The sequence below is a fragment of the Pimephales promelas genome, chromosome 2 (assembly GCF_988280905.1).
Source record: "Pimephales promelas chromosome 2, fPimPro1.hap1.1, whole genome shotgun sequence".
Lineage (NCBI taxonomy): Eukaryota > Metazoa > Chordata > Actinopteri > Cypriniformes > Leuciscidae > Pimephales > Pimephales promelas.
Window position 1 is genome coordinate 5771915 of NC_142770.1, and position 23385 is coordinate 5795299.

The 23385-nt window shown below is 38.3% G+C and overlaps 2 protein-coding genes and 1 long non-coding RNA gene across 4 annotated transcripts; 2 read left to right on the plus strand and 1 right to left on the minus strand.

The window, feature by feature from the left end:
* The first annotated feature begins 2677 nt into the window (after window positions 1-2677).
* LOC148995769 (uncharacterized) lies at window positions 2678-9999 on the plus strand. Its single transcript, XR_016147004.1, has 3 exons — window positions 2678-3850; window positions 6818-6914; window positions 8864-9999. It is a non-coding gene; the product is annotated as an uncharacterized LOC148995769 (long non-coding RNA).
* Window positions 7984-9530, minus strand: LOC148995770 (uncharacterized). The gene is made up of 4 exons (XM_089121671.1): window positions 9260-9530; window positions 8835-8987; window positions 8682-8737; window positions 7984-8144 (listed from the first exon to the last, which is right to left on the minus strand). Exons 1-4 carry the CDS (start codon window positions 9528-9530, stop codon window positions 8094-8096), a joined length of 531 nt encoding a protein of 176 aa, XP_088977797.1. The 3' UTR covers window positions 7984-8093.
* Window positions 10000-13508: 3509 nt separating the features above from the next.
* On the plus strand, window positions 13509-23200 carry LOC120475684 (uncharacterized). Of its 2 annotated transcripts, none has more exons than XM_089121631.1 (5): window positions 13509-13743; window positions 14660-14974; window positions 16114-16392; window positions 17071-17220; window positions 21200-23200. In XM_089121631.1, exons 1-4 carry the CDS (start codon window positions 13698-13700, stop codon window positions 17205-17207), a joined length of 777 nt encoding a protein of 258 aa, XP_088977757.1. In that variant the 5' UTR covers window positions 13509-13697; the 3' UTR covers window positions 17208-17220; window positions 21200-23200. The 2 variants fall into 2 exon arrangements, with proteins under 2 accessions (XP_088977757.1, XP_088977756.1); XM_089121630.1 differs by having other exon boundaries at window positions 13510-13743; window positions 17071-17224.
* The last annotated feature ends 185 nt before the right edge of the window (window positions 23201-23385 follow it).

The following is a 23385-nucleotide window of genomic DNA, read 5'->3' on the forward strand; positions in this document are numbered from 1 at the left end:
TGGCGCTGCCGTGAATAAGGCGTATAGCTTGTTTTTACCTGACGTCACGCCACTGCGTTGCCATGGCGCGAAACGCAGATGGAGGGCAGGAAGTGATTTCCATATTTAGGAAGCACTATTACACACTCAAAATTAGCACAGTCTCATCCCAAAAAGTCATATAACTGACGTCTTGGGACGTCTTTTGACCATACGTCAGTATCCGCCTTTTTAGGGCCCCCTTAAACGTCGGTAGATGGCAATCCCGGGCCGTCATACAACTGACGCTTTACCTTTAACGTCAGTTAGGTGGCGGGGTAGGTTTAGGTCTGGGGTAGAGTTAGGATCCCATAACCTCATCTACCGACGTTTAAGGGGGCCCTAAAAAAGGCGAATATTGACGTATGGTCAAAAGACGTCCCAAAACGTCAGTTATATGACGTCTTAGGATGAGACTGCGCTGGTTTTGCGTCGTTTACGGTTGCTCAAATCGATCAAACCACAAGGAGTTTTTATCGTGTGACAAAAGTTGTTGTTCATAAGGGGGGAAAATACAAGAAATTGACAGAAAAACACCGGGAAAAATGCTTTGCAAACCTACGTCTGCGGTCGGGAGGAGCCGAATGGGAAATGCCTGTGTGTGTGTGTGCGCAGTGATCACTTCGTCAAATGTGAGTTAATACATGATTTATGTGGCTTATAATTACATTATTCAGGTGTTTAAATACACTTATGTGGCTGTTTGTGTAACGTACCAGTTTCCGAACTTTGTAAAGTCAAAATATGTCTGTAAGACGAGTTAGTTGCTGATATCTACAGCCTCGATGGCAGATGGAAAACCGGTCCTCTTCATAACGTAAGGATCACGTCCAACATATGTTTCGATTTTCTGTTTATATTTCTCTTGTAATAGCGTCTAAAGTAGTACAGTACGGACTTTTCTCCATCTCGTCCATTGCGCTCTTCACTCCTTGCCCTCCATCTGTATTCCGCACGTCAACACAATCACGTGACTGCAAACCACCTATTGAGGAGGGAAATGGCTCTTGTAAAAAAACCTGTTTAAATGGCGTGAAGTCCTCGTCCTCATTGCCCTATACCTTCTACCTGAAGGAAGCAGCCTAAAAATGTCACTTGCTGGATGAGACTGATCAGCAGCAATTTTAGCTGCCCTCTTCCTGACTCTGGCCTCATACAAGTCATTGATTGACAGCTACCTCTGTCCAGTCAGCTTCTTTGCTCTGCGCACAATGCGCTGCAGTCTACTCTTCGCTTGGGCCGATGCTGAGGCAAACCATACAGTAATAAATGCTGAAAGAAGGCTTTCCACGGTGGCTCTGTAAACCCCCTAGCATTTACTGTCCCCCCCAGGTTCAGAATTGCTCTTACTCCCCTGCTGTAATGTATCTGTGTATCCTCCTGTAAGAGCGGATCAGACATACACTGATGCTCATGACACTTATATATATATATATATTATAGTTCTATTGAATGTGTGTCCCTCTTGCCCCTTGTGTAGGAAGTAATATAATGACCTGGAGCTTTTGACTTGAGGGATAATGTTTGGTGATTTTGATTATTTTGTTTGATAAATATAATGTAAAAATGTTAGACTAAGGTAAAATAAATAAATAAAATCATTGTGGGTTATGGCAATAATTATGTAAATTTAGAATAGAAGAAAACACATGTAATGCTCACCATTAACAGTAACCCTGAATCTCTTGATTAACTCCTTATTCTCAATAACAGTACTTAGTTTATAAAGTCCAGAGTCTGTGGATCTGATGTCACTGATGGTCAGAGATCCAGTCTGATCCAGTTTCAGTCTGTCTTTGAATCTCTCATCATTATCATATTTCAGTTTGATCATGATCATTCTAGCGATGCGACTGTTGTTAAACATCCACAGGATCTCTTCATCTCTCTGTATGTCTGTGAGTTCAGAGTTTAGAGTGACAGAATCTCCCTCCATCACTGACACTGACTGCACTTCATCTGTGGAACCAAACACTCCTGCAGAACCAGGAGGAACAGTTCATCAGACACAGATGAAGTCATTTTCTGTAGTCAATTAAACAATTGATTTAACTTTCTGTTTATTTACTTATTTATTTATTACATATGTCTGCTTATTTGATTCAATAGTGAATCAAACATTGGAAATGGGATCTCAATGGAATATAGTAAGAAATAAAATTACAGCAGCTTTTGTTTTGGTGAACTTAAAAACTTGAAAAAATAACTAAAAATCAAGTTATTTCTCATTTTAATTCAACCTCCTCAACCTGGATAGTGTGATTTCAAGAAGAACTTCTGAATAACATTCAGCTGTTAAATCTGAAATTCATGGAGGCCTCGGAGAGTCACTGACTAACTTATAAACTTAGCTTTCAATGGGCTATATGCACGCATAAGTTCCGCTTTTGACGCAAGGATGCTCGTCCATTTCCGGTTGTGGAGATTAAAGCGGAGGAACATTGAGGAAAACGGGATTATGGCAGAGTCTTCAAAATGTACTGTCCTCCCGTCTTTGAAATGAAATGTACATACGTTTAGATACAATTTTATATATAGTTATGTTTATTTAGTATAATTTTAAAAAGATGCATAAACACAACGAGGGATGTCTGTTTTATCTGTTTTTGTGACTAACGTTTCTTTAGTATAACCATGGAGTATAAAATTCAATATAAATTGAATTCATATCAGTTATCGAGCATCCTTACACCTTCACCGGAAATACTTCCATGCATAGAGCCCATTGTGTTATACACTATACAATTTTAAGAATGAATAATTCAATGATGGATAAAAAGTGTTTAACCAGGTAGAGAACTTTCAATCATGCATAATAACAGTGATCAAAAAACAGAATTAAAACTACTCCTGTCCCAGTAAAATCAAAGATTGCATCTTTACCTAAAAATGAGCCATATTAGATTACATTTGTCAATAAATATAGACAATTTGTAGCCTACTTACCAACAAGATGCCATATGCAGAATAAAAGGATTATGATAACCATTTTCAGTAAAGCTCTCAAACTGTTTTAAACAACAAAACACTTTTAGTCATAAATAAACTATGAAAGTGTGGCATCAAACCAATTACAGATCTCATCAAGAACTTGTTTATCTAAACTGTCTAAGGCTAACAGTAGGTCGAGGGTCGTGGTTTATTAGATGCATGAGTGTGTGTAAGTGTCGTGTCAGTTTGTGAAGTTAAGAAAGACACACCCACAATTCTTGTTTGAAGGAATTTACTAGTATAATTAAACAACGTTAACAAAAAACAAACAAATAAAACAAAATATTTATTTAACCCTGTATAATTTAAATTTATTATAAAAAGGAATACATTAAAGAGTGTATAAACTAACAAGAAATTTGGCAATTTGATTTGAATTTCCTTGCCATTATTCAAATGTTACTGTGAATACTCTTTAAAGGGACTGTAAGTGTTGTTGCATAAATGCTTGTTTTCATGATGCACCGTTCATAATTGCTGTTATAATTTCATTAAAAAATAATTTAATGTAAAAATAAAATGTAATACATGCTTAAGAACTAAAGGGTAAAATAAGCTACTAAATAATACGTGGTTAACAGTGTACTCATTCTGTGTATTTACCATAGGTATTTACGTTTGTCCCGGAACTAATGTTTTCTGTCTGTGTTGCCGCTACAACGGTTTAGTCGACACACACACTGCTTAGTTTGGATTCGAGCGGAGCAGATGGCTCGATGCTTTGTTAAACTGCATCAAATTTAAAAATGTGTTGTTTCAAAGTTAATGCAGACGATCAAATGGACTTTCAAGAGACTTTCAAGAACTCAGTAATCTCTTTTCACGACAAGCGGCCAACGAGGTATTATTATATTGTCTTTATTGACCTGGATGTTGTTTGTATTTTCTCTGCTAAGCTATAATGTATTGATTTATTCGTACTGTGTTCACTTACAATGTAGTTCTCACTGCGTATAAGGCATATACGACATTCATGGTGTGAGCAAAGTTGGATGAGCCAAAATGACCAGATGTGCCCACAACAATAACAACCTCATTGTCATATTCAAGAAACCAATTTGAAATGATTCGAGCTTTGTGACATGGTGCATTATCCTGCTGGAAGTAGTCATCAGAGAATGGGGACATGGTGGCCATAAAGGGATCAAAATGGTCGGAAACAATGTTCAGGTAGGCCGTGGCATTTAAACAATGCCCAATTGACACTATGGGGCCTAAAGTGTGCCAAGAAAACATCCCCACACCATTACACCACCACCACCAGCCTGCACAGTGGTAACAAGGCATGATGGATCCACGTTTTCATTCTGTTTACTCAAAATTCTGACTCTACCATCTGAATGTCTCAACAGAAATCGAGACTCATCAGACCAGGCAACATTATTCCTGTGTTTTTTCCAATTTTGGTGCTCTAGCCTGTTTTTCCTATTTGTAGTGGAGATGAGTGGTAGTGGATCCACAGCTGTTATTCCAGCAGCTTATAGCAGTGAGAAACCGCTGTGAAGATTTGCCATCACTGTTCAAGTATGAACTCTGCAGTCACCCGCCAGCTTTGTTTGAATCATCCTACTGCCCCCTACAGGCAAACAAGACAAATCTTTCTGATGTCCTCTGGGAGTCTATTGAGCAGCAGCAAAGACAAGCCAGCAGTGATGCCCAGCATGTGCTTGACGCGGGTGCATTACATTGTTTACCATGGCCACAAGGGTCCACTTATGACAGTGTGTGTGATATGTCACACAGAAATATGGTACGGCTACTGGCATAGTCTTTGATGGCTACAAAGGAGAACCAACAACAAAAGACGCCACTCAAGTGCGTCGAACAGGTGTAACTCCTCTTGTACACTTCTCTGGTGACATGATCATCCAATACAAAAAAGGACCAGTTCTTTAACATTAAGGAAAACAAACAACGGTTCATGGTTTATCTCAGTGATAAACTTGAGAGGGCTGGGTGTATCACAGACCATGCAAAGCACGATGCAGATGTGCTCATTGTCCAAACTGCCATTGTCTCTGCCAGAACAAAAGACACAGTCTTAGTAGGGGATGACACAGACTTGATACTCTTGTTGCATCATACTGATCTGAATGCACTGGAGCTGTTTCTGGCACCAGAGCCAAAGAAAGCAACACAAGACGGACATTGTGCATAAAGCAAACAAAGGAGTTACTTGGTCCCGAGGTGTTTGACAATCTCTTTATCCATGCCATTTAGGCTGTGAATCTACATCTCATCTATTTGGCTAAGGAAATAGTCCTTGGGTCTTTTACCAAATGATGGAGTGGAAAGGGGGAAGTGAACATATGGACCCAAAAGACGTGGCGTGGCATGTGTTGGATGGGAGATGCATGCCAATAATGACCGACCAGCCTGCGGCACCACCAGAAATACTATGTAGTCCGCTGTAGTTGCAAGAAAGACCACAGCACAAAGAGATCCACATGCAAAAAAACATGGACTCTCTTGCAATGCCATTTGCGGGGAATGTCTTGGTACTAGCTGCACAAACTCACAGTTGCCTGATTTATCAGATGAATATGACCCAGAGGGGAAGAACTAAGCAAAGAACAAACCAGGAACTGATACAGAGGGTACCAGAACTCAACTTGCTCAACACCTTCGATCTGGTGATCTACTTCTAATACCACACAAATTTGGTGAAGCTCTTCCAACAAAAATTAACCTATACATGCTGGAATATTCCAATCAGTCTAATGTTATGTGGCATTGAGCTCTGGTTAACCAGGGTGGGGGGAGGAACTGCACATATTTAAGGGGGACAAGCACGGAGTAATTTAAGTGATGCACCAAACTCATGCCGGGAAGACGCCAGCAGAGCCCGTCTAACGGAGAGCCGTGGCACTTCCTATTAGCCCCGTTGTGTATTATCTTGGTTGCAGTTCCATTAGAATTCCACTGGAGGTGATCGCGGGCGAGAGCAGAATGAATGGGAGTCTATGGGGCTAAACGGCTAAATGTCTCTCTTTCACCTGCTTGTCGTTAAATAAAAATAGATTTTATTGTTGATTCCGCAAGTTCAATATAGATTATAGGCCAAAAGTCGAATGAACGAGTACTTATGTCCTTTCGATTTCTTACAGGTTAGGCCGTTGTTGGCCAGAACACGCTAGCGTTCTGCTATTGTGTGACATCATCACAGTTTTGAATGGATTTTTAGAACAGATAAGTGAACTTAAAAATGTAATTTTCAGCTGAGTGTATTATCTTAGCCCTCCCTTTTAAATGCAACTTTCAAATTACTTGACAAAAAATTACATCCTGAGAAAAGTAGATTTCTGGAGGTGAAACCCCATTGACTCCCATTCATTCTGCACTCGACCGCGAGCGCCCCCGCATGGACAGAGACGCGTTAGCCCGGAAGTAACCAGCCAGTGCCAATTCTCTTCAATGGGCTCTATGCACGGCGTTATTTCCGGTGAAGTATTAGGGATGCTCGATAACTTCCGCCGATCATAGAGTCCAATGCAATAGCGAGAATTTATATTGAATTTTATACTCCATGGTTATACTAATGAAACGTTAGTCACAAAAACAGATAAAACAGACACCCCTCGTTGTGTTTATGCTTCTTTTTAAAATTATATTAAATAAACATAACTATATATAAAATTACATCTAAACGTATGTACGTTTCGTTTCAAAGACGGGAGGACAGTAAATATTGAAGACTCTGCCATAATCCCATTTTCTCCGGTTTTCCTCCGCTTTAATCTACACAACCGGAAATGGACGAGCATCCTTACGTCAAATGCGGAACTTATGCGTGCATATAGCCCATTAGACATTCTCTGACGCCAGTGTGTCGAGCGCTCCCAGGAACCCCGGTAACCAGAGCCATATGACCAGAGCGGCCTGAGCATGAAATTAGGGGTTTAAAGGTATGAAGTGTTTATTTATTTATTTAAACGTGTATATTATTTCTGTATTATGATAAATGTGAATTGATTTTTTTTTTTTTTTTTTTTTTTGCTTTTCCTGAAATGGATGGATGTTTAAACCTGGTTTTAGAGATTTTGATAATAAAATAAGTATTTATGAAAATGCTCTATTACGTTGTGGTCAGTCTAAGCACCCAATCTAACAGTTAGGTAAAGCTTTTTGAAACGTTTGAACAAATTGATTCACAAAATGACTCGCTCGCACCACACGCTGGCGACATCTGCTGGTCAAAATGGCGTAAATTCAACGAAAACAAAAGTCCAAACATGCATAAAAAGACCTTTATACAAACCATTTACAAATGTTTGCTTGCCTTGAATGGGTAATCTATTAATCCAATCTAAAAGCCATCAGATATAATGTGACGTATTTGTTTAAATGACACTCCATTAGGCTACTAATGTCTAGAGTGTTTTGACTTTTTAAGGAGATTTTAGCTAATCTTTGTACCCAAGAAAATATTTTAGGGCCCCCCTTCACTTCTTGTAATCGCTTGTTATCGCTCTTGTAAGCTTGCAGCAAGGATGACAAAATATGTTGTTTTCAGACAAACGGTATGTTTAATATTACCAGATTTTGCACAAATAATAGCCTATAATATTGAAAATACAATGACAAAACATCAGTAGGCCCTTTGTAATTTAAAAACTAAAGCCTAGGAGAAGTCAATATTGGCCCTATTTGGAATGCAAAAACAAAAATATCCACACTGGTGTGTATGTAAAAATAAATAAATAAATAAATAAGAAGAAGAAGAAAAAGAATATATTACTAAATGACTGCTGTCTGGGGCCTCAAATACTTGCATGTTATTTGTGAGGCTTTATCAATGTGAGGCTTTATTTTTCTACTCACTATCACTAACACTAACCAGCAATCTAGTTTTCCCATGAGGTCTCTCATCTCACGATAATTAGCCCTGTTTAATAAATCTGGCCCAAAATATTTTATTGTGATGATGGTCATATGTGAATATCAATATCAGTCAAAAAGAATCCAAAAGCATGATTTAATTCAACAAATATACATTTTATTTTATTTGAAAGAGTAATATAGTATAAAAAACAAACGTCAATACCATGATCCATACATGATTTGTAAAGAAACACAAAGTTTGATTATTGATTTATGATTAAACATGTATAAACCACCTCCGTCATTTCAGATTCCTGTAGGAAACACAAACACAAAAGGTCAAAGGAGAAAAACAAACAAATGTTTCAAATGCAAAATGAGAGCTCAAAATATAGTAGAAATCTGCTGCACATTCATCATATTACAGGTTATGAATGCGTTTCTCACACTGAATGATGGTATTGTGTTTGTGTGTTATGATCTCTGTCTTTTGATATTCTTGGGACTTTTATTATGAAATTTTAGAAGACAACAGCAGCTTTCATTACAGTGAAAAAAAATAAAAACAAGTGGACTGTGGGGAAAAAAACATGTTCAACATCAGATTTCAGACCAAGAGCTAATAGAGGACTAAATATGTAGATGCAAACAAGTCAGACAGACATTTAGCACAGGAAGCATTATTTATTTAGAATGGAATTACATTATTCTGCATATTTCACAAATATTTGCCAATATTTAATCTGCAGTGTTTAAAACACTGGTATGATTATATTGCTTTATGTTATACAGTTATTTTGCATTATTCATTACATTTTGGGGGAAAATCTATAGCTATTAGAGACTCTCACCATCATTTGTTCAGAGTGTGTGTAGAGTTTTGCATCAGCGAGAGTCTCGGCTTCAACTGTAATGAGAGAGACATGTTCAATCAAAACTTCTCTAATATTGTTGCTCCACATTATTGTTTACAGATGTATAAGCTGTGTGTGCATCTACAGTACCTTTGTCTTTGTGTTTCCTGCACATACAGAAGATCATGATAACAGCTACGATCATCAGAGATCCAACAGCAGAAGAGATCAACACTATATGAGATACTGATACTGGAGGATGAGGATGTGATGTAGGATATGATGGAGGATGTGAGTCTGGAACTGTAATGACAAGTTGCATGAGTTATTAGTGCCAGTTTGATTGACAAAAAAAGACAACTTTGTAAAAACTTGAAATGCTAATTGTGGCTATTGATGTATTTTAACACATCTGACAGAGTTCAGTGATGTTGAGATGTTCAGTCTGGTGTCTGATGAGATTAGCCAGATAATGTTTATTTGCTATCAACCTTTGGTCCAAAGCTGTTTTACACACCCTGCTATAACAAGAATATAAAGAAGACAATTAAAGTACAGTGTAATTTTCTACTCACCATTAACAGTAACATTGAATTTCCTGATGAACTCCTCATTACTGATGAAGGTTCTTAGTTTATAAAGTCCAGAGTCTGTGGTTCTGATATCACTGATGGTCAGAGATCCAGTCTGGTCCAGTTTCAGTCTGTCTTTGAATCTCTCATCATTATCATATTGAATGTTCTTGATCCCTGTAGCGATGCGACTGTTGTTAAACCTCCACACGATGTTTTCAACGATCTGTGTGTCTGTGAGCTCAGAGTTTAGAGTGACAGAATCTCCCTCCATCACTGACACTGACTGCACTTCATCTGTGGAACCAAACACTCCTGAAACACAATATTATTAACAGCTAATGAAAATCCGAACTATTTTAACTGTGCATTTTCACTGGAATAAAACCATATTAATAACTCACCAGACAGACAACACGAACTCAAAGAGAACAAAATAAGTGTGTGCAACATCATCTCCAAAAGCCTGAGATAAAATCACTGTATGATCTGAAAAATATATCAGTAGATAATCTGAGGTTTATAAAGAAACTTCAGTCCTGCATGAGCGTGTCTTTGTACGTGAACGCGCTTCACACTCTGAATAGTCACGTGATACAGTCGGCGAAAACTAACATTTAGGCTATGTAGGCTGAATAAACAACAATGTAATGTAACAAACCCCTTAGCATAGTTTCCACCAAAATATTAGCTACTGTTGTCATAATAAATAGTATTTTACAAATACGAACATTGGATCTTGCTATGCTGCGTGTTTTGAGTTTTTTTCCCCAGTAGGCTTTGTTGCTCAACACAACGTCTAAAGTTTTACCAGTTTTATTTTAGGAACAATATCTGTAGTGTATGGCATAGGCGGAGTTTGACATTCGAGTCAGGGGGGGCAAAAAAAAAAAAAACATGCTAAATAAACATATTTATTTTTATCCCAAGAAAAAACAGTAAAACAATAGGCCTACACTGATATTTTATTGCCTTTATGTCATTGTAAACAGCTAGAACTTCGCATTAACAGCCACTTCGCGTCGCATCTTCGTTATAGGATCATAAAATGTGGACCACTTTTGCACTGTTAAAATATTATCTTCAACCTTAAAGTTTTCTTTCCTTTTTTCAAAACACATTCTGGCAATGATAATGATTAAAAAACTAGTTAAATTTCGCATTTATACTTCATGAATCATTGAAAAAAATTTAAGACACGGGATTAGGCTACCTATTGGTTTTGATGAGGGGAAAAAAAAAACTTTACGAGTGCGGATTAGAACCTCGAACCTCCCGAGTCCTGGATCTGGACCATCACTGTATACACGAAAAAGGGAGTATATACTTTATATACTCACTAAACACATGAAAAAAGTGCTATACTCTGACATTGTGCTCATTTTTATTTATGCAATAAAGGGCGTACTTTATACTCACTATACTCGGACATTGTGCTCATTTTTATTTATGTACATCAGAAGCTACAGAACATCGTCTTTCAAAACATGACCTACTCGAAAGAGAGAAAAAGAATGAATGCGTACCCAGCACTTGTGAAAATGCCCTTTCGAGTACGTCTCTGTCCCCAGCACATTTCAAATTGACGCCCATTTATCGCAGAAAAGCTTCTCTCAGAGTTAGATGACACAATCGACCGAGTGAGCGATAACTGTTTATAGAGATTGGGGTTGGTAGTTTTTTTACAGCTTTTTTAAGAAAATGCGATTACCCGTTTCAGCCACCGGGGGGGCAACGCTCCCCCTGCCCCCCCGCAAACTCCGCGCCTGGTGTATGGCATATAAAATATGGTCAGCATGTCTATGAAGCACATGAAAGTTCACACATTTGTTGGTGTGGTCATGTGAAACGCTGCTTCTATTTTAGTTTCTGAACTCGTTTCACACTGAATAAACATTTGACACTTTAAGCTCAATGTGCCACAACTTCCTACAGAAATGTTTGACTATCATTTTAAACAGAAACAACCTCATCATAATAATTTTTGAAAGAGGTACCAGCAGAACTAAAAAGACTAAACAACAAAACAACGTCCGTACACAGCCGACAGGCGTAAATAACTTAAGAAATCACTTATATAAAACATGTCAAGTAATTATGGGTGCTTCTCATTTCTTATTTGTGCATCCTCGTTTCCTTTCCTTGCTTCCTTTCCTTGCGTCTCAGCTCCACCCCCTGTAGGACGCGAGGGAAGAAAGCGAGGAAAGGAAAGGAGGACAGAGGAATCGAATAAAAGCTTTTTTATATACATTGGAATACTTGATCACTCGAGCGTCTCTCCACAGTGTCATCAGCAGCGCTAAAAGGATCTGCCCTTATGATGCTGAAGTTTGGTTATTTAATAAATTCATAATAAATAATAATAAAGATAGGCTATACTGTTGAAATATCTGAGATGTGTGGTTTATAAAAACTGCAAAGGTAAAGTATAAATTAAAATGATTGTGACCGATGTGAAGGGGGAGGAGAATTGACACGTGCGTCACGTTTAGTCAATATAACAGTTCCGCGTAGGATGCACCTGTGTATCCTCGCTTATGACTCCTCAGGAAGCCTCCTATCTCCTCGATCCTCGACTCCTCACGGTGCAATTAGAGAATTGAGATGTCCTTCAAGATGGCTGAGCTCGATCGGTTTCCGGGTCATAGGAGGGAGGACGGAGGAGCGAGGAGACGAGGAGGGATATTGAGAAGCACCCTATATGTCCACCCTACCAGCCATAGAGCGTGAAAGTATACACAAACTTAATTTGGCCAATTTAAAAACACGTCTCTTTATTCTCCCAGCGTCAAATTGGTGTAACAACCCCACCCAGTGGCCAGAGTTGTCTTACCCGGACATTTATTTGTACCACATCGAGTCATCAGGTAAGCCCCTGAATGATTTTATTTCTTTTTTTTTTTTTAAAGTAAAAAACCTTTATGTATGAATTTATGATGATGATGGCAGGTAGCCTGGGCTAGTTGATTACGGGCATAAAAAATGTATCTTTCACGCTCTAAAGGCAGGCAGGGTGGACATATAATTACTTGACATGTTTTATATAAGTGATTTCTTAAGTTATTTACGCCTGTCGGCTGTGTACGGACGTTGGTTTTTGCTGTTATTTTGTATTGAAGTCTATGGGGAGTCTAGTTTGTTTTCCCCAAAAGGGGGCGGGGACAAAATTGACAGTTAAGTTCCCGGATGTGAACAGAACTGTTCAATATCTCTCAAACAGGTTTCAAAATTCAACCTACAAACCATCAAATACCAATTTGTATCACTTCTTAGGCTATGTTAGTTTATTAATTTGTACAGTTTGTGATTAGTAGTTCTACCAGAAAGACTCGGGAGAATTAATACTGTAACAATGAACAGCACAATCAAAACAATCAAATTCTTTGGCGTAGTCTGAGTGGAATCTGCATATCCTGCCTGAAGACGAAGGCAGGGGCACAGCTCATCCCCCGCGAAGTGAGGAAGGGCGCCATCTGCTGGTAGTGGAGGGGAAGGAGGAGAGGACATCCTGGCATCTTCAGGGTAGAGGGGAGAGCCCGTCTGGAGGTGATGGGAAGGATGGAGGGGAGGACCCAGCATAGAAATGTTAGGGAGATGGAAAAAGTCCTGTCTGGTGGTGGATGGGGAGGACGGAGGTGGTTGAAGCGACAGTATCTTAGAACTCAGACATGTGTAAGTACCACCCTTTTATACTGGCTATTAGGATATGATTGAATGAATGAAAAGGTAATACATGACGTGGACAATTGAGTCTTCCTGGTAGAACTTGCGCTAGGCTTTGTAAGGCCTGCTAAATCGATCCAATGGCGCTATATATACTCGATTAGAGGTTATATTTATTCACATTAAAACCATTCTTGTGTGAGTTTGGGTAATCTCTGCAAGAGGGTGAGAAATGTTAATTTGCCAAGGTCCTTGGACCAGTGGTCTATCTATGCAGCATATTGGGCCGTAGGCAGATGAAACACCCTGAACAATGGCCAGTCCATAGCAGGACTATTTTATTTTTCTTGTTTATGGTAATTACAGAATTAAACTAAATATAGGCCTAAAAATATTCCCAAAAAAAACGGAGCATGGCCTGTAACTTAATTTATTGTGGGACACCACTTTTGTGTATTTTTGTTGTCTTATTAGATTCAAATGAATCAATATGTTTTATATTTTCAAAGCCCCTTGGCTTTTTAGACATATATAGGCCTACATCACGATTAGTCACAGACTTATGTTGGCCGTAACTGCAGTTTTGCTCAGCAAAACCTCTCTTTATTTCTTGTCCGGTGTACAATAGACTGTTGGACCGCTGTGGAATAGTGTGACGTTACTCATTCTTTCGCAGAAATCGCGTGACCGGGTCGGTTTGCTACGAGTCATCAATATCCTGGATCCCTTTCTGGATCCCATCTGGTTTCGTTTTGATGCGGCCTGAAGCAACATCAGTATGATGAACCTGTCCTTCTTTTTGGGGGCTTGTTTGCTCTTGGACGGTGAGTCAAATTTATTTTCATTAATTCAAAACTTTTAATTCAGTGTTTCAATTAATTTAGACACAGAAAATGCGCATATTCTCTTGTCATCTAATTTGCTTGTAGCCTTTCACAATTGTTTCTTTAAAAAACGGTTATAACTTTTCTACAAATAGACGTTGTGATTAATCATAGTGTGAAAGTTACAACGCCATTAGGGTATTTTGGGGGTAAGTTTGTTCGTGCGTATGCGTGTGTGTTTGTCTGTTAGTCTCCACAAGAGGGCGCCGACGAACTTTAATATTCTGCAAAACACTCTATTTTTTCATGTAATGAATAATAATATTAATAACAATAACAATAAGCGCATGAATATTGGCTACTCTTTTAGCGGAATACAAAATTCAAATCACAAGTAAATTGGCATAAAAGTGTCTCTGTGTCTCTTTCTCTGTCGGGTTATGGGTGTGGCTCATTATCGATCAACAGCAGGTGCATAACTTCTCATCATTTATTTAGTCAGGTGTCCATGAAACGTATATTAATAGTCCTATGAAATCACAAGTCATGTCATGTTTAATTTTTTTAGGTGACACAACAATGGTAATGGACGTAAAACAATATCCTCACATGAGGCTAGTGTGTAGGTAAAATGTAAAGTGTGGTTTCAGGTAAATAGTTATTTGAAATGGGTTGGGGAAATCAACTTTTCAGAGTCTGTGAAAGCCAGTTTCAAACACAGGAGGACACACACAGCAGTGATACAGACTTAGTTCTGGTTTCTCCATCTCTTTGTTTCAGACACACAGTGAACACTTCAGTAAAAATGAAAAACACTGTGTATCAGAGGGAAATTCACTCTAACATTTGGTGCACTGCAAAATATGACTGGATTTATTGAGAATTAACATTTTTTAATGATATTTCCCCCCATCAGGAGTGTTTGGTGTTGATGTGACCGTGTCAGTGATGAAGGGAGATTCAGTCACTCTACACCCTCATACTGTAATACCAGCGGGGGATTCAGCTGAGTGGTGGTTCGGTGGTGAATTCATAGCTCAGATTAATAAAGCGGATGGACACTTCTCTACATCTGAGGGTGATGATGAGAGATTCAAATGCAAACTGAATCTGGACAAGCAGACTGGATCTCTGACCATCACAAACATCACACCTGACAATGCTGGACTCTATAAACTACAGATCATGAGCACAACTGAGACATCCAAAATATTCAGTGTTACTGTCACCGGTGAGTACTCCAGTCTTACAATCTGATAACTGGATTCAAATCTAGATTCATTTTCTGAGAACAGTTTAGATGATGTGGAATAATCAAAACTGGTTGTTGTTTTTGTAAATAAAAAAGCAGCCATGGGTGTAAGTTAAGAGAATAATGTGAAAAAGTGAAATATATAAAAACGAATTATGGTTCTTGTCAATTTCATTGAAAAATAAGGAGATAATTAAAAATAGTGTGTATATATTTTATTAAGATAATTTCACTAAATTATCACTAAGAAAACCAAGAGATAAATTTCCTACATTGGCACAATAAGAGATGAAAAGTTCTTTGTGATCGAACACAGTTTCTCAGGTAATACTAAGCAAACATTTTCTGAAAGAACGCAAACGCATTGAACAATATTTTCAAAAGTTTAATCTGGATCAGAATGATCTGGATTTGGAAATACCATGTTTTGGTTCCGAGAAGCGTTGCGTCCACACGCAAATAACTTTCGACTGGTTAATCTCTTATTATGCCAATGTAGTTTACAAACAGTCAAAAAATCATGTTAAAATATATATTTTGGGGATTGTTTTATAACATTTCTTTATCTTAAGAGCATCTTTAGCTTCAGGGACCATCTGTACAAAGAGTCAAATGAGCAATGATGCTCATACTTACTTACATTTGAAATATAGTGCAGAATCTGAATGCATTTTACATCATAAAACACATTATTTTTGCAGTGATCAGGTGTCAATCCTAGGAATGAATACATTTAGCCGGAATGTTTAATCTATTAATATTATTATTCTAATTTTTAAGGCGTCACAATATAATTCTGAGCAGTGAAGCGCCCCCTGGAGGAATAGAAAATTTTAAACTGATTTTTTTTTCATATAAATTATTATTTATTATTCATATATCTTATGTGTAATATACATGTGGGCAAAATATTCTAAAAATTAATATCCCGTAAATTATTTCAAAACTTTGTGCAAATGCATGGATACATTATTTAAAATAAATTCAGTTGCATTAATATAGTCAGATTTTCAGTGTGATCTCAGACTTCTAGACCTTATTTTATACAGTTTACAGCATTATAAGAATAATCTCTGTTTTACACTGTTGCTGTTTGTTCTCTATGTTTGTTATGACAGATAATGTGGTGTCAGTGTCAGTGGTGGAGGGGAATAATGTTACTCTACGCACCGGTGTTACTGATATACAGGGAGATGATCTGATAGTGTGGAAGTTTGAAGATCAAGTCATCCCCATCCCACGCTCAAACGGCCCTGTTGTCAATGAATGGAGAAACATTTATCTGAATGGTCGAACTGGAGACCTCACCATCAGTAACATCCGAAACGATCAGTCTGGAAACTATGAAGTCACCACCAGAAGTATGATATTACACAAGACTTTCCATATTGCTGTTGGTAAGTCGCTCAAGCTTTCTATAAATGTGTAAAATTCTGTTTGATTCTATTATCATATTTAGGCAATGATCACCAGTGAATAATTTAAATGCTAAAATTAACGCTGAAGTTTAGGCTTATACTAAACAGCCTAAACATTATTTATTTTGATGTTAAATATTTGCAAAATAAAGAATGTGTATTACTTTTGATATACTATGGACAGGATTTGACAAGAGTAACATCAAATCAAACAATCTGCACCTTAAAATGCACGTTGCTTCTGTAAACCCTTGATCTGTGGCGTTATAAAGTCTTTTTTTTTTCCTTTTTACATAGGATTTTGCTGTTGTTAAAACACTGCACATTAATTTGTGCTTTTAATGTAATAAACAAAGAGAAAGAAAAACTCGTAACAGAAAAGCATACAGTGACGTTTAATTTATTTATCAATTAATTTGCTTTTCTTTACTGGTGTACTGTTCAACTACTGGCCTATCCATTTTATTGATTCAGCCAATATTGAATTATAAAATATAATAAGAAAACAATGTTTTCAATAAGAACCATTTGATATCTTAATAATGTTTTAATTAAGGCCAGCAATGAATTAAAAGGTCAATCAGGCTGCCAGTCAACATATAATGTCAGAATGGCAAAACCATCTACAAAATTAATGTATCTCTTTAACTCTTACAGAGATCCCAGAGGGTTTCGCTTTTTCATCGGTCGGGACTGGGATCGGAATTGGGATCGGGATCATGATCGGGATCGGGATTCTGATCGGGATTGCGATTATGGCTATGGGGGTCAAGCTGGGTTGTTTAAAAGCCTGACCCTGCAGGAACAGTAGGTAACATGAGTTTAAACGCATGAAAGTTTATTTTAAAGGGGTCATATAATGCCATTTTCATAAGTTAATTTGATTTGTCAGGGTCGAAATGAAAAGTTTGTAATATACTTACATTTATTTAAAGTCATGCTTTAGTGCATGTGTCTTTAAATGATAATGACCCCGCCCCTCTGTTCTGTGGGGCGTGGAGTGTTGCCTTGACAACAGTTGAGGGTACACATGCAACTGCTTTATCTACTTTATTGTTGTATACAATATTGTATTGCCTCTTTAGGGCACATAAAACAAAACAAAAACTGTTATTGGTCACTTTACATGTCAGCCAGGTGGTTCACCTTGTTTAAGTGGGTTCTTGTCTGCCTGTGATAATAAAATACAATACTGTGTTTTTCTTCAACCCCGGCGAAAAATCGAGACACCCCTCGCTGCAGCCTGTAGCACGATGACGTAGCTGGATGGTCCAATACGTAGTGGATGGATGTGTGTTTTGGTGACGTCATTTACGCATGCGCAGTGTCGATCTCTGATTATAATTCGAATGCATTGGTTTTAAGTGATATGTAAGCTCAATATTGTACTGAGATGATGTTCAAACTGTGTAGTATAATACTTTTAAATAATTATAAGTAATTATTGATGAATAAGTAAGGAAAATGCTAAAATAATAACAGCATGGGGAAAATAAATCTAATAAACTCGCATTTATGTTATACATTCAGAATTGCGAGAAAAAAGGTCAGAATTCTGACTTTATAGCACACAATTGCGACTTTATTTCACGCAATTCTGTCTTTATAACATGCGATTGAGGCTTTATTTCACCTAATTCTGTCTTTATAACATGCGATTGAGGCTTTCACGCAATTATGTCTTTATAACATGCGATTGAGGCTTATTTCAAGCAATTATGTCTTTATAACATGCGATTGAGGCTTATTTCAAGCAATTATGTCTTTTATAACATGCGATTGTTTCACCTAATTCTGTATAACATGCGATTGAGGCTTTATTTCACCTAATTCTGTCTTTATAACATGTGATTGAGGCTTTATTTCAAGCAATTATGTCTTTATAACATGCGATTGAGGCTTTATTTCACGCAATTCTGACTTTATATATCTCACAATTCTGAGAAATAAAGTCTGCGAAAAGTAGCCTATACTCGCAATTGTAAGGAAAAAGTCGCAATTATTAAAAAAAAAGTTTTATTCTGAAAGCTCTGAAAATAAGAGCTTCGCTCGTGACCATATTTAAATGTAGGCTATTCTTGGAAGATCAACGATTGTTCACCAACTCTCTAACTAGGCCTATGAATTCTTAATGTGCATGTGCCATCAGCGTTTATCACAGGATCGCGTTTAAAGTCTGTTTAGAGAGAACGGTGTCATCCCCTAATTTAATAACAAATTATCATTTCGACAGAATCAAAACTAACTATCTGTAAAATAACATTATTCATGAACCGCTATAAATCAAAAACAATCTGTTACATTAAATTAAAGCTGCTTTGAAACAATCTAAATTGTTAAAAGCGATATATAAATCAAGATGACTTGACTTGACTAGTGCGCATGCGCGCGTTACAGGGTCCAACACGTATTGGACCGTCCAGCTACGTCATCGTGCTACAGACTGCAGCGAGGACCTCTTGGAAAAATCTGTTGGACAAACTGTGAGCTAGATATGGATTCATTCAACATTACATTATTAACCCAATCTCAAAAACAGCATTAATACAAATAGAAAGACAGAGTAAGGGCCGGTTCACATATCGCGTCTTTTGCGCGCTCAAGTTCGTTATTTCAAATGTAGGCGCGCGGTATGCGCGCTCATAATGGAAGCGGCGCGGTCGCGGTGCGACGCGCTCGTTTTTTCCAGGCGCGTCCGCGCCGCATCGAGATAAAAACATCTCAACTTTTCAGAATGCCGCAAGCGCACTGTAGGTCACGTGTCACGTCAACCAATCAGCTTCCTCGCCATTTTTGTTACCTCTTCTTAAAATATAATCAAACTGGTCCTTGTCCACTCTGAAATAGGCTTTGAACCTCCCATTGTCCAGGCGGAGTTCCTGAATCAGCTGGTGAAATTCCCCATGGTTCTTGCGTTTTTGTAGTATGGGGTGCACCCAAACACTGCGGCGCTTTTTTACTTTTCTGAGTAAATAAATCTTGTAACAGAGTTACAGCAAAGGTTTTTCGGTGGTGGAAATCCATTGCTGAAATTTCCTTCATGTAATGGAGAGCGCAGCTGATGGTTGCTTAGCAACGACAGACGCCTCCGGAGTGCAACCGCCCTAGCGCTTCTTTGGAAAAAGGAGAACGCGTGCGCCTAGCGTTTTCTACGCGTTTTTAGGCGCGATATGTGAACGGCCCCTAATATTGTCTTGATCTCTAATATATGTCTATATTTTCAGCCTTCATTCAGATATTAACCATAATATAATTTTCTAATGCTTGTGGTTATGGTACACTATAGAGAGTCATTCCTAACAAACAATGGGGTCAATTTAATCTAATAAATTCAAGTAAATTAATGTAGCATTATGATGCTGTTGTCTGGCTCATGTCTCCCTAAGTGACTTAATTTGCTGCAGCTGTGAATAGTTCTGGGCAGTTAATTTTGAGCCAATCGCGAGGGCTACACCTCTTTTATAAACCGGGACTTTTATTTTGACAAATGGGGTTACCGGTACGCGTCCTGTTTACCTGCCCAGCGACCTGATGTCTGCCTGGTTATCGGTCTACCGAAGTGCCGCGAGATCCCTGGTGCAGCAGCAGCCCTTTCACCAGCTGGGCGTGCGCCCTGTGGTCGGCAAACAGAGCTCAGGGCTTGTGAAAATCATAGGGAGTGCTGTTTAACCGGGGGTGCGGCCGCAAGTTTGCTTCATCGATACTGAACATCTGCTGCTTTGCTCATACTCTTCACATTACATGTTCATGGATTTAAAGTTACGTCGTACCCGGCTGCCTTATTCACACTCGGCAAAGGAGTATTGAACTCAATTAGTATTATCTCAAGTTAACAGGTGGCTGGCTAGCGTGTTACATCGTTGCCTGTTTAACATTGTTTGATCTTCCTTCCTGTCTCTGTTTTGAAATCAGTGCTTGAGTGTTTGATGGACTGACATCACTTTAATGTTTTATTTATTTTATTTCTTACTCTTGTATGGAGGCCTTTTCTTGCTGTTGATCTCCAAGAGGATTGGCCTAATTGTGATTTTTCTTTTGTGGTTTGTCCATGTTTAATTGTTTATTTTAATTGAGTCTCTGTTCACATTGTTAGCCAGTACCACCTTGGACTTCAGAACAGGTGACTTATTAGACAATGTTTATGTAGTTTGTGTGCGTAATTTTGTTTAACTTCCACGTGTCTGTTCATTGTCCAGGTGCTGAGAACTGCCAGTGGGAGCAGTGTCCCTTGTGGTGGCGGGTCCCGTGGTGTGCTGTGGCTGTGTGTTCACCAAGTGTGGTCATTTCTCTTATGGTGTGTGAGTGAAATTTTGACACGTGTGAATGGGGTGTTTTCATGGACGCTCCTTGCCTGAGTCACTAGCTTCCCACTGGTAAGACTCTGCTCTATTGCCTTCTGTCTTGAGTGTGTTCATTGAGTTTAAAAGTGAAAGGAAAATAAAAATACTATTTTTGTACTGAACCACTGTCTCTGGCTATCTGTCAACGAACTTGAGTGCCTGGTTGAACTTAATTCTTTGGGTGTAAGTCCCATCGTGGCGTAGTCTGCAAACTGCCTGGGCCTAAGCCCTGTTAATTGTCTGATGTGTCCGTATCCCATTCTGCCACATTAAGTTTACTAAAACTTTGTAATTGTTAAAACAGGAACCTTGCTATGTCTGTGCTGATAACACTCAGTATTCAATGTTTATGTTACTAAGGCTTTATTAGTAAATGTATTAAAAACACCATTAATCCACTAACGTTATATGCAGATTTTCTCATTTTAACTTCTTTTCTCTCACAGATACACATGATCCTGTGCAACAGGAGACAGGTGATCCTGCTGGTGAATGGAAGACAAATTGAATAAGGAATCTGACACCAGAAATACACATTAGCAGTGTTTGAAGTCAACCCATTTGTGCTTTTGAGATGGAAAACTTATAAATGAAGACTTTTGTTTGATGTGACCTAAACGGAAACATGCTTTTGTTCATTGTAAAGTTGAAATGGTAAGACTGGAAAAACTGGAAGAGAGGGCAAATTAACATTTGAATTTCTCTCTTGTGCACCATTCGAGACACAGCTTCAGCTTGTGTTGTGGTGAGTGGTGAAGGAAGAGCGGCTTCTGTAAAGGAAACCAAGATTTGCCTTGACCTTAGATTGCAGCTTTGATATGTGGATGGAAGAAGAAAGTGATGCCCAAGTATATATATGAAGACCCCTTGCAAGTGTTGATTTTAAGGGCTGGAGGAGGCGTAGTATCCTTAGCCCGTGTGTCCACCAAAGCGTTTTTAGCCAGCTGAAAACGCTAGACGCTCTGCTGAAGACGCCGTGCATTGGGCGCTTGAGAGTGTTTTGGCAGCGTAGCTTTTTTCCGTTGAGACGTTTCGTTGCTATGATACAGAATATCTGCAGCAGTTTGAATGTTGACAGTTGGTCGGTGTGGTATTAGTCCCGCCCCTCCTCCACTGTGATTGGACGGCTGGGTAAAAAGTGACACTCATGGCGTTTAAAAACCGCGGCGCTCCCATTGAAAACAATTGAAAACAAACGCCAGGGGCGTGGAAAAACGCTTTGGTGGACACACGGCCTTACTGTAAAACTACATGATTTTTGTTTTGAAGGTATTAAGATTGAGTTTGAGATTGCTGTGTAGTTGGAAAAAGCTTGAACAGCATCAGGGGAGGAACCCGTGGCATAAAGGATTGTATCATCAACATATGTGAATGAGTGAATGTTGTTAATATAAATTGAGAAAAGTGTAGGGCCAAGGACAGAGCCTTGGGGTACACCCCTGGTGACCGGAATGGGAAAAAAGGTTTTCAAATCTTACACGTTGAACCCAGTGAGAAAGATAATTTGAGAACAAAATCAGTGAAATCAATGCTGCTAAGTCTGTGGATGAGTGTGTTGTGGTCCACGGAGTCAAAAGCTTTTGCAAGGTCAATATAGCAGTGGAGTGTCGTTTGATATCTAACGTGGATGTAATGTTATTGAGCACTTTAGTGGTAGCTGTAACACAACCTTAGCCTGATCGGAAGTCATCTGTGCCCCGAAGATGACCGTTCACATTAAGATGATTGACTAGTTGTTTATTGACAAGTTTTTCCATACTTTTAGACATACAAGGCAAGATGGAGATTGTTTAGGTCAGCCTGGTCAGCCAAATAACAACCATGCATCATTCAAGGTGAGAATCAGGCTGATTTTATACAAAGTTACTTGGGCCACTTAAAAAAAACTTGAGCATCAAAATGTTTCAGTAGTTAAGTAATTATCATTAAGAAAATAATTGGAGGAAAAGTGATGATTTTGCTTCGAAATCTTATGAAAACTTTAACCTGATTTTTCTAAAAATTGACTTTGCTGACTTTATTTTTGAAAATTTGCTCACTGTGACTAATTTTGCTATCACAGTTCACATTTTTTGACTCACATTTTTTAACGGCACCCATTGACTTTCATTAATTGAAGGACCATTGACTTCCATTAATCAGCAAGGACCACGGTTTCAGGTAAAAATCTTCTTCAGCCTACTGTTCTACTGAAGAAAAAGGTAACCTACGTCTTGGATGGAATGAAGGTGAAAATATAAACAGAAAATGGTTATTTTTGGGTGAGCTATCCCTTTAAAATGTGTTAATGAGTGATATTTTCTACTTTTTTTTGTGTTATTCTTTTTTGATTTTATTGATTTTGATTTTCAGAACTGCTTCAAATCAACTTAAATGAAGCTCTTTATATACAACAGTACGTTCCAAATTTTAAATCTTTTAATGTCTAATAAATACATGAGAATGAATGACATGGATTTGTAGTATTATTAACAGTCCCTCAAAAAAAAAAAAAAAAAAAAAAATGGGATTGAATGGCCAGGATCCCAATATCCTTTGAAACGCACTGGTACATTGAAGGCTAGCTTGGGCATGAATGTGCAAAACTGTTGAGTGATGGAAGTCTGTATTTTGAAGAGATAGCACTAATATG